Raw genomic sequence first — 12,393 nt, 5'->3', positions numbered from 1 at the left:
CGCAATTAGCAATTCGGTTTGAATTTCTTATGAAAAACCGCCAAACCGCACCGTGATCACCCCTAGTCAAAACGGGTGAGTTGGTGTAGGGCTGGGTACGGTACGGTATACCGTACCAAACTACGATATCGAATATCATATCGTACCATACCGGTATGAAGAAATTCATACTTTTCGGTATGCCGAATTTTCGGTATGGAGAATTTTTATACCGGATATCGTACCGAAAATAAAAAAAAATTCGGTATACCGACAAATTTCGGTATATCGTGAAAAATTTTTAAAAAAAAAACATTCGGTAATACTGTACCGAAATTTTCGGTATCCCGATTTTTCGATATATTCGATAAATTTTTCGATATAATATGACGATATTTTCGGTATTCGGTATTTTTTTCCCATTCTTCCCCATCCCTAAATGGGTGGATCGGTTTACAACACGCCAAAATACATCATTTGAAGGGACGACCAGTTATTTGTTCGTGTTGGAAAATTACCGAACATATCTATTTAACGGGGCAATGCGACCTCCCAATATTTAACAATATTTAGTGGGTTGGGTAGACCGACCCGACCCAACGATCACAACCCATTTTAACAGCTATTCTATTCGAAATTGGTCGGAATAATAATCAAATTCTATTCGAAATTATGGAAATCGAGTTCAGCTTTGACATGAAGAAGAACGAGGCATTTGCTTAATTAATACAGGGGAAAATAAATTTTGTTGTATATCAACTTATTCATTTTTTTTTTGTTTTGGTCTATTAACTTTTCAAATTTTAGATTTAATACGCTAATTTTTTATTTTCGGTGAATTTGATCCAACTGCTTATGTGACATCGAGAAATGCTGATATGATATCGAAAAATGATAACATGACACTGAAAAATTATGACGTATCAAACTGCCACATCATCAGTTGTACCATAATCACAAAAAAATTAAGTTAATACATCAAAACCCAAAAAATAAACAAATTAATGAACCAAAAAACATTTTTCCTTAATACAACTTGACTACAAATCAAGTGCAATCAGTTAGTTTATATTTTCCATTATTAAATAATGAAACTAATTAAATATAGGAAAGAAAGGAGTGCTAGTGTATCATCTGTAAAGAGTGGAAACCGTCTGCCGTCACGGTTTTCTTACCCGTTTTTAACATGAGTTATTAAAGTACAAGAAACAAGGGCTGTGCATTTCCCTGCAAGAAGTCACATGAATTTTGAAAATTGATTGTTTTTATTATTATTATTATTTTTAAAAAAATAACTGTACAATTCGTGAAAAATGTTAGGTACAAAATTATAAAAAGATAACCAACATCTCACGTGCCCCAATCTCTGCTGAAATCGTTATCTTTAATTTCATCCATCCCATAAATCTCGCATCGCTTTGGTCCTTTACTTAAGCGGGCCACCTTTGCAAAACCTAGGTCATGTTTCTCTTTGTTAGAAAAATATATATATTTTTATTTTTTTATTTCTCAAAATGAAATTTCTTGTTTCTATAATAAATTATTATTTGTCTCTAAAAATCCTCCATTAATATACTCACTCTGTTTCATATATATTGTCATCTTTTTTTTTTCACACAGATTAAGAAAAAGTTACTGAAAAAGTAATTTTTATATAGACTTCCTATTTTATCCCTATTTAATATATTAAAAAATGATTGCACAATTTTCAAAGTGTAGTTAATAGGGATATATTAGTAAAAAAATGTAAAAAAATATTACTTAATATGGTATGTGATTATATATTTGGGACAAACAAAAAAAAAACGTGAACAATATAATTAGGACGAAGTGAGTATTGGCATGCTGTGGTATCTAATCATTCGTGAGCATTTCCAAAACAAAATTTGTGCTAAGTCTTAAAAACTGAAAACAAATAAAGCCCTACAATTTTTCAAGCTTGAATATCTGGGTTACCTACCGCCTGTTGGCCCAAAATTAAATAAAATATTTTATATATTATTAAATCTATTTTCGTGACAAGAATAACACAAAATTGTTTTATATACAATATCTGTGGTCCAAGGATAACATCTTAACATGACATTTATTGGATTAGTTTTTATTACACGATGAAACCTTATCCGTTCTAAAATTCTATCTGAGAATTTGTCCAAATTCACACTAATTTGGCATTTTCTTTGACTTTAGTTGACTGTACGAATTATTTATTTGGAAGAAATCTTGTAAGGGTGAAACTTGAAACAAGAGGGAGTTGGTTTGCATTTTTAATCCCATAAAAAAACTCTTAAAATTCAAATGTACATTTTATATATTAAAACAAATAGTACTTCCGTCTCAATTGTATATGTCATATCTCTTTATTTTTTTTTAAAAAAAATCAAAATATAACATTGTATTATATGTAACAATATTTTTTTACCATTTTACTAATATACATTTATTAATTACGTCTTGAAAAACGTACCATCAGTTTTTGAATGAATTATATAGATATAATACAAAAATTTTGAATATAATCCATGTGAAAAAAGAGATATAAGGAAGTTGAGTAATAATTAATTATTCGCTCGAAAATTATGGCGAATATTGAATGCACACAGCATATTCATGTAGATGCCACATATATATGGCACATTATCACATGCACGTACCGCATGTGGCATGTATATTCTTGATTGTTCCACCCTTAATATTCTTTTTTGGGGAAAAATAAACATTTACTCACAATTAGGTAAGATTATATTATATACACACACATGATCAATTGGGAAGCATTGAATTATTTTGATAGTTTGGTGTCCTACAAAATAATGACTTCAAAGAAAATATGATCTTGAATAATGAATTTTGCATGCCAACAACAAGATGGGGAGGCCCTCAGTTGGCTAAATAGAACCATTAAAGAAGTTTTATGGAGTGAAAAAAGAAAAAAACAAAGCATGTTACATCAATGAAGTACTTCTATTGAACTGGAGAAACAGTGTGTTTTTTTATATGGAATATTAAAAATAAATATGAATATAAAAGATAAAATCAAAACTAACTCCGATCCAAAAGGATGAAACTCCACATCAACATTAAAAAAGAAGCACAAATCCTCATCAATATTAGAGATAATGTTTTTCGGGTGAGGCTATGCTCCACCAGGTGTGCTACACCTGGTGGAGCTAAGCCCTTGAATCAAGGGAGGGCCCATATGATAACATGTGGGTCCCACATATTATCATGTGGGCCCTATTGATCCAAGGGCTATGCTGCACCTGGAGAAGAACTCCAGGTGCAACATAGTCTCATCTAGGGGTGCAAACGAATCGAACATGTTCGTGAGCTTTACGAGCTCACTCGATAAATATTTGATTCGTATTTGAGCTTATCGAACTCGAGCCGAATTCGAACATGTTCGAACTTTTTTTCGAGCCGAGCTCGAGCCGAAATTACTCTGTTCGATAGTTCGCGAGCCTTAATATTTAATTAATATAATATAATTATATAATAATATATATATATATATATATATATATATATTTCGAACTTTCGAACCCTAATATCCGAATAGTTCACGAATAGGTTCGAATATTTCGAACCGAACTCGAACTTCATTTCGAGCCAAACTCGAGCCAAAATATTTGAAATTATCGAACTTCGAAACGAGCTTGAACTTGAATATACTCTTATCGAACCGAATTCGAACCTTAAAATTTTACCATTATTCAGCTCGATTCGGTTTCTTTGCACCCCTAGGACTCTCACCCTGTTTCTCGGTTTTCTATGTCGTAATTACGACACTAGTCTCTTATATGTCACCATCAAACTTGTGGTGTATATATATATATATATATATATATATATATGTATATATATATATATATGTATATGTGTGTGTGTGTGCGTGTCAATAATATTTATATTTAGGTCACGTTTGGTTCAAGATTAACCATTGAATAATCAGTAAACAAATGTTAAAAATGATTGATACAAAAATGTAATATAAAACGATAGAATAATATAATACTTGATATGATTTTACAGGTGATATAAATAAAAAAAAATATCTTTACACATTATAATTACCATTATAGCAACGTACTAGCTATTAATTCCATTTTGTTAGGCAAGGGGTTTTTGACTTTTGTGAAAAGAATAAGATATTTAAAGAAGGATTGTTAATAAAGGGTGATTAGTGGGTTTATTTTACCGCTTTTAAATACACTTAGGCATTGTTTGGTTTGATGTATTATTAATTTATGTACAACTTATCCCAATCAATTTCTTCTTATTTTCGTCATATTATTTATCTATTTTTTAATTAATAATTTTACATTAATTAAATCAAATAAATTATAATCTATCCATCAAATCAAATAATGTATTCACTAATTTTTCTTATTTATTTTTAATTTACATTGTATTACTTATCCACGAATTACTTATCTATCACTCAAACCAAACGATGTCTTAATCATACATATGACATATTGAATTGGTTTGTTAACAAATAAGTCACACGATCGAGAGTAAACACCAAAATAACCCACAATCACACTCAATCACACATATACCTTGATTTTAAAAAAAATACAAAATCGACAATGTAACTAAGCTCATGTATATACTCATGATTCACAAACGTTAATTTGAAGATCTCATATTGATGTGATTAATTAAGCTTCGATCGGAATCTCAAATTGAGTACTTGAGAAAATATATATTCGCTCACTAGCTAGTCTTCGATAAGAACTAGAAATTTAAAATCTCATTTACTTATCATGCATACAAACTTTATGAATATCGTTTCAAATTTAAACATTTGATATAATTTTCATCGATTTTAATTTATCTCCATGCATATAAAATAAAAACTACAAAAATCACGCATACAATAAATATGTAAATTTTAAATCATATAGAATTGAAGGCAATTTACAATGTCGTATGCAATGATGAAAAATAAATGTTTATAAAGTGATTATATAGTGAAGAGAATTAATACAAAATGGTATATATAATATAGGGAACAAAATGGTACAGTAAAACAGGTGATAAAGGTGGAAGGGGACAGATAAAAAGAAAAAGAAGGCATTAGATAGATATACATCTGGCTCAGCATATATATATATATAGCTGTAACTTCGTTTTTATTCGTACGTGCTTAGACCCTGCCTCCGTGTATCACTGTAATTCCATACAATTTTCATCTCTTTCTGATTGGCTCATTTTCTTGCTGGCCATTATTTGTCCTAAGCACTGGCCCCTATATATATATTTTAACATCTACCTAGCTAGTTACGTACTATATATATATATATATATATATATACATATATACATATACATATACATGTATTTGTTGGATCATAAATTCAACGTTGGGCTTATATGTAAATAATTATGTGTTGTGGACTGTCAAATAAAGTTAGTCCATAAAAGTGATCTAAATAAGATTTCGGTTTATTTGAGCTTTAATGTATCTAATAGGATGTGACATTTAATGTGTAGATACTAGTAGACTTTTTTATTTGATTGATGTGCTTAAATAGAATCCCAAAATATAAATATAGGGTTATGGTCCCCATATCACACGATGTTGACGACACTGTCATTATATTCTATTCTATTGTCGTCGATAGTTAGAGAGCGTGAGAGAACTGAAGGAACTCTCAAGGCAAATCGTGTTGATCTGGAAGGTCAAATCATACAGATCTACATCTACATCGTATCAATTGTTAAGAATTAAGGTACGCTTTCGCTTAAGTTTACAGGTTTAATCTTAATTATTTAGTATGATGATTCTTGATTTAAGTTTACGGGAAATTTTCCCCTACAATATTCATAAAGGTATCCATGTGGTGACGTTCTTGAAATTAGGTCTTAATTTCGTATTGTTAAATAGATCTTAATTTAGTTTACATTATCAATTTCACAAGCATTAGCTAAGTATATGATTTTTGTCTAAGTACTGGAAAAATGTTGAAATGTAGGAAAAAAAATAGAGCTAATTAATAAATTGGTTTGAAATTAAAGACTGAAAAGTTGGAAGCTTGCTAGCTTGTGCATATAATATAAAACGTGAATTTATATATGTAGTAGTACTGTTATTGCATCAGTACTAGCTGGATTAACTAATATTTTAATCTTAATGAGCCAAAACTCCACTTAATTCACAAAGATCATGAGCATGCAGTAAGGAATTTTAAATTGAACACTTTTGATTAAAGTGTTGGAATAAAGTCAAATCTTACTAGGCTATCAGTGTCCTCGGATTGCAATGATCATGTTGGGGGGCTAATTCTTATTTCTAGAGTATTTTAGGAAGATAAATCGAGGATTAATGGTGGTTAATTAATTAAGTACAAATTTAAAACATTGGGAAAATTGATCAGGTAAATTATATCTGGCTGCTGCCAATATATATACAAGGAGTAAGGACTCTTATAATTAATTACTTAATTAGTAGTGTAATGTGTTTAATTATCACCTTCGTTAATGCATTGAATTTTATCCCCAACATACCTTTATAAGCAACTTATGATATGGCCCTGATATTATAGAGAATCCCACATATGCTACATTTATACATAAAATATATACTGACATATTATAATTAAATCTTTAAAAATGGAGCATTAATAGTTTGTGGATGGTAGTGATTTTTTATTTTTAATTAATGGGAAGCTCCATTCCAAAACTGTCGGGAAGGAGACGGGTGCAATATCAATAAAATGTAGTGTATTTGAAAATAAATAGAAATAGAATTAATCTCTACTATTTTAGAATAGTTGAGGGCATTAGAAAAATTGTTTTTGGTGTGACATGAATACACCAAAAATTCTTTCCCATTTTGCCCTTCTATCTCTTAAATAAATTTATACAAAACTTCTCCACTAAAAAAAACTCAACGACCGTAAAAAAAATACATAATTATTTTATAAAATTAGATTTTGGATCCACAAGTTTTATATATATATATATATATATATATATATATATATAGAGTTTTGATATGGTGAGCACCTATCATGTGCACTTATGTGTGCACCTGCTGATGTGGCGTTCACCTATTGGATGTAGAGGATGCCACGTCAGCGGTGCACACAAAAGTGCACATCATGGGTGCTCATAATATCAAATCTGTATATATATATATATATATATATATATATATATATATTATGTTACACACGCAACGCGTGTGCTGCGGTGACTAGTATATATTATCTCTCACCAGTTTATATAATTAGCATATTTTTCATATAAATTAAGAAAAATCATTGAAAAAATAAATTAATTATAAACTTTTTATTTTACTCCTATATAGTTAATTCAAAAAAGACATAGGTAATAGATATTAAACACAGTACAAACTTATATGCTTGAGACAAAATAAAACATAAATATGACTCGTATAACTGAAACGGGGATAATATCATATCATAAAATGATGCCCTCTTAAACGTAATTTTTTAAATAAATTTAATAATATTTGTGTACCCTCTCCATTATTTTTTTAATTCAATATATATATATATATATAATATAGTAAAGATATATATTAATCTTGGACAGAGGTATGGACCTCAAGACATACACAGACGCAAGGATGAGGTCTCATGTGTTGGCCGACTTGCACAAAGGATGGGTGTGGGACCTTTGTGTTTTTTGTCTTTTTTTATTTTTATTTTTTAATTCAAGCATTTTATTTCATTTTTCTAGGAACTTAAATTTATGGAGGTGTGACATGTAACTAGATACAATATGCCGATTAAAATTTCCACATTTTTTTTTATTGTTAAACAATTTGTTTCTGCTTTCCGATCCCATATATGTTTCTGATTTTTGGACAACAAAATCGACTAGTCAGTTATGATCTGTATAGGTAGTTAATCAAAATATCTGAGTACGCAAATTGTATTTATTTTTAAGATACGTAATTAATAAATATTTCTAAAAAATTAGGTACAGAGATATGGTGACATGAAAAAAAAAAAATCTGTGGATATGGTGATTTTTGTTATCATCATTCCAATAAATTATTATGATGATTGTTTTTCTTTTTCTTTGGCATCACAATCGAATGCTAAGGGTCTATAGACCAATTATTCACACTCAAAATATTAGAGGCAAAAGAAGACCCCTCATATCATATCCCACTTGTAAAAAAACCCTACATTTGAAATTTATTATTAAAAAACAGAGGCGAGAATACTTTGATGTATCGTGTCTGCTTATCCCATTTTAAAAAAATATTCCGATGAACTTGCGTGGGACATGGTGTCTTTGGCCTATCAAGACATTATTAAGATTAGGGTTAATGTGGGAATTTTTTTTTCTTTTTTTCCGTTCTTTTTTTTTTGGACCGAGAATTATTACAAATAAATATTTCACATCTGGGATCACGTCTCAAATTTAAAATTTTGATTAGGCCTGGGATACCGAACCAAAATACCGACTTTTCAGGATATCGTACCGAAAATTTTCGATATATAAACAATTTTTTGGTGTATCAAAAAATTTTTCGGTATCTGTACAGTATCAGTATAGATTTTTTCCATATCAAAATTTCAAATTTTCGATATCGATATCGGTATTAATTTTCATACCAATATTTTGGATACGGTATACCGAAAACCCACATCTAATTTTGATGTCAAAATAAATTACAACGTGAACACGAGAATCTTGGTTTTGGTCTAGAGGTTAACGGAAATTTCATTTTCTTTTAACTTTCTAAAATACTTGTAAGTTTCGTATCCAAAAAAAATATCTATCACAATTTCTCAAGTGACTTCGTTCGAGTTTTTACATAATTTGAAGTTATTTCATAAGTGTATATTGTGACTCGTTGTTTTATTAAAGAACTATAGCTGTGGTAATAATATAACTTAAATCTTTTAAATTATAAAACAGACTGAACATTATTAACTCCTAATCGATATCGTTATTATCCCTAAGAATGAAAATTTTATCATAAAATTAAATAAAATTTCGTCTAACAACAGGATGCATGTTAGTTAGAGACTTAGAGTAGATCGTCCCCTATCCCCCAACATAATTTGGCTAGAATGCAGCCACGTCTTTGATTCATTATAATCCACATCCGATCTCTTATCCATGGCTGGGGTTCGTATGTATGTCACATGACAATACACTTGTCATATAGCTACTACATCTTAATACTTCCAGAATACGTATAGTTTTTATTAAAAAATAATAATAAGGCCCCTGCCCCATCAAACCCCACATTTTTTTTAAAAAACAAAATATTAATGTCGCCTCTTTACAAATTAAAAACCGAATGATAATATTTAACTTTTCCAATTGATTCGTTCAAATATGTACAAGGTGCGAATATTCATGTCTCTACCATTATTTGTTGTTCCATTAGCTAAAGTTCATCGATTTCTCCTGAAAATGCAGACACAACTTGAAAGATGAAGTCAAGGAAAAATAATGTGTGTTTTCAAATAAATTAAGCAACAAACACAAATGTCATTTCTAATCCATCAATTAATTCAAATATGTCACTCTAAAATTATATTATTGTATTATCATATTGCTTATTATTTTATTTAAAAGAATGTTATGTAAATTACAACGTCAAATCCTTGCCTTCGATCGAAATTGTACACAATAATAAGTATCATATTGTAGCATTAGCACAGTGGTGTAAGTACTATATATCCATTGAAGCCTTGTATGAAAGGAAGTGCAAACAAGTAACGGCGTAGGGCACACCCCAAATGCATTCCAAACGCGTTAAAATAGTGTTGGATAGCTAGTGATTATGGATTATTTTTTTTAATAAATTTGTGAAGAAAAATTTTTTATAATCTCTTATTTTAAAATTTGCAAATACTACTTAATTATCACCAAGATTTGTCTATAGATAGTTACTCCTTGGTTAATATATTCTCTCTCTTTGGGACGTTTAATTTTGGCCAAACGATATTGATCCTCCATACTTGGTATATGACAACATTATGCTGAAATCAAGTTTTAGTTACCCGTCTTCTTTTTGTGGTGGATTGTTAAAATGATTGGTGTGACATTTCTTATGGCACATCATGTTGTGACTTTCACTATAAGGTGAACGTGTGAAACGAAGAGCACCTCGTTGGTGCCACATGACGTGATCGAATATATATACTCAAAAAATATTATATGTTTACGCTCGATTACACATTAATTTTGACGTTACAAAGATATATTTTCATTAGTGATAATTTTATAATTTAAAAATAACGGATTATCGTGAGCCTAATCAAATATGAAGATATAGCATTACTCAATGGCTTCTCTCCCGCGGCCCCTTCTTCAAATTATGGCTCATCCGATATCACAATCAGTATACATGCATACGCCTTAATTTATCGCCACGTACTTCTGCTTGAAATTTGATTTGATAAGTATTAATTTAGTTTTCCAAATCATTTATTTATTCTAATTGCATCTCACTCGAATATAATAGCTAGATATATAGCTATGTAATTTAATTTTTTTTAAAAAATGACTAAAAAGTCTTTGATATTATTTTATAAATACTAGATATGTGATACACAAATTTAGAAATTCTTATATTTAATAAATATTTTTCATCTAAACTTTTGTTAGGCCCCAACTAAATCCGTCCGTGACTTCGAACTTTATCGAAAATGAAATAATTAAAAGCCAAATAATGTCGCTCATTAAATGGAAACAATTGCTTTTCCAAGTATAATTAAAACGACCGCCACGATACGTACCTAGACTCTAAACAATGACGTTCAACTAACTATTTAAAACTCCTCAATAATTAATTGAATGGAGTACTTATTCAAAAGATTTCACTACACGTGAGTCGTGCTAAATGTTTAATAGTATATATATATGCAAAAAATAAAAAAAAATTTATAATATCAATTAATGGTCCGACGAAGAAATAAATAAAAGACAACACAAAAAAGTGTCAATGAATTGGAGATAAAATATCAAAGGTTGGAAATGTTTCTTGGTGATTTGAAAACATGATTTTCGTTTAGCCACATCTCTTTTTTTATGCATGTAGAGAAAATAATAATAATAATTTGTTGTTGCGAAGAAATTACAGGTTAGAGCACATACTGTTGGCAAAAAGTCGAGGGTTATAAATTAATACATTGTAGCGCTCATTTTGTTGGCGAAAAGTAAAAGCTACAAAGTTCCACATATGATTTACATAAATAATTTATACTTTTTCCAAAATCCTATGTCTAAAGTAGGGTTTTTAGACCAAAAAAGGCTTATATAAAATTAAGAGAGTTCACACTCTCAAGTAGTAGTTATTATATATTTAGACCCAACTTCTTGTTTTCATGTAATTCATCTAATAACAAATATTTGTTTTCTAAGCAAGCTAAGAACATCGTGGAAAATGTTATTCATACCACTAAAATGAAACGTTTAAAATAATGTTTTTTTAATCTCAAACTCGAAATCTAACTTACTTAAGATTTTTTTTTTATTTTTTAAGTTAGATGTATGAAGATGTAAGTAAATGGGTATGAATGATATCCTACACGTGTAAACTCGTCACACGCATAAAACCGTACGACAATTTCTGACAAAGGACACCTATGGGGAGGGGGACAGCAGATACACACTCGCCCGCACTCTCACAACTACTTTGACTGCCATTTACCCATTTCATCAGACCCTTTTTCGTCATTTCACACACCCCACCTGCCCTATAAAACCTACCCCCCAACCCCTCCATTTTTCTACTCACCACTCCTACACCAAAATTTTCACCCACTAAAACACCTCCCCTCTGCGTGTTAAAAAACAAAAAAATGGGGTTTCCGGTGGGATACACTGATCTTTTTCTCCCCAGATTGCTGGTGTACTTGCTGACGCTGCTCGGATTCATGAGGAGATTTCTGTACGCCGTGTTCTCTGCTTTGGGGCTGAGGGATTTCCTGGAGCCGGAATCTGGGTCCTACTTCTCCAGGGAGGAAACCGGATCGGAGCTTCCGCGGTCGGTTTCCGCGGCGCTGATCCGCGAGCTTCTTCCGGTGGTGATGTTCTCTGATTTAGAGGAGATGGATCCGCCGGAGAACTGCGCGGTCTGCTTGTACGAATTCAGCGCGGAGGATGAGATCCGACGGCTGACTAACTGCAGGCACATATTCCACCGGAGCTGCGTGGACCGTTGGATGGACCACGATCAGAAGACGTGCCCGCTTTGCCGTACTCAGTTCATACCCGAGGATATGCAGGAGAGTTTCAACGAGAGGCTGTGGTTGGCTTCCGGGATTTCTGAATTTTACGGCGACTATTCCCCGATTACTTCGGGTTTGTAGTTTTTTTTTTCCTTTTTCTTTTGTACGTTTGATGTAAATGATACGAAAATATATATGTAGTTTTGAAGGGAAATGAAAGAAAGAATCTTCTACTCAA

At 30.9% G+C, this 12,393-nt stretch overlaps 1 protein-coding gene across 1 annotated transcript; it reads left to right on the top strand.

The window, feature by feature from the left end:
- The first annotated feature begins 11,710 nt into the window (after positions 1–11,710).
- On the top strand, positions 11,711–12,393 carry LOC140875731 (brassinosteroid-responsive RING protein 1-like). The gene has a single exon (XM_073279507.1). It carries the CDS (start codon positions 11,787–11,789, stop codon positions 12,294–12,296), a length of 510 nt encoding a protein of 169 aa, XP_073135608.1. The 5' UTR covers positions 11,711–11,786; the 3' UTR covers positions 12,297–12,393.

The sequence above is a fragment of the Henckelia pumila genome, chromosome 1 (assembly GCF_033568475.1).
Source record: "Henckelia pumila isolate YLH828 chromosome 1, ASM3356847v2, whole genome shotgun sequence".
In the NCBI taxonomy this organism is placed as follows: Eukaryota; Viridiplantae; Streptophyta; class Magnoliopsida; order Lamiales; family Gesneriaceae; genus Henckelia; species Henckelia pumila.
This window is presented reverse-complemented; position numbering and strand designations above follow the sequence as displayed.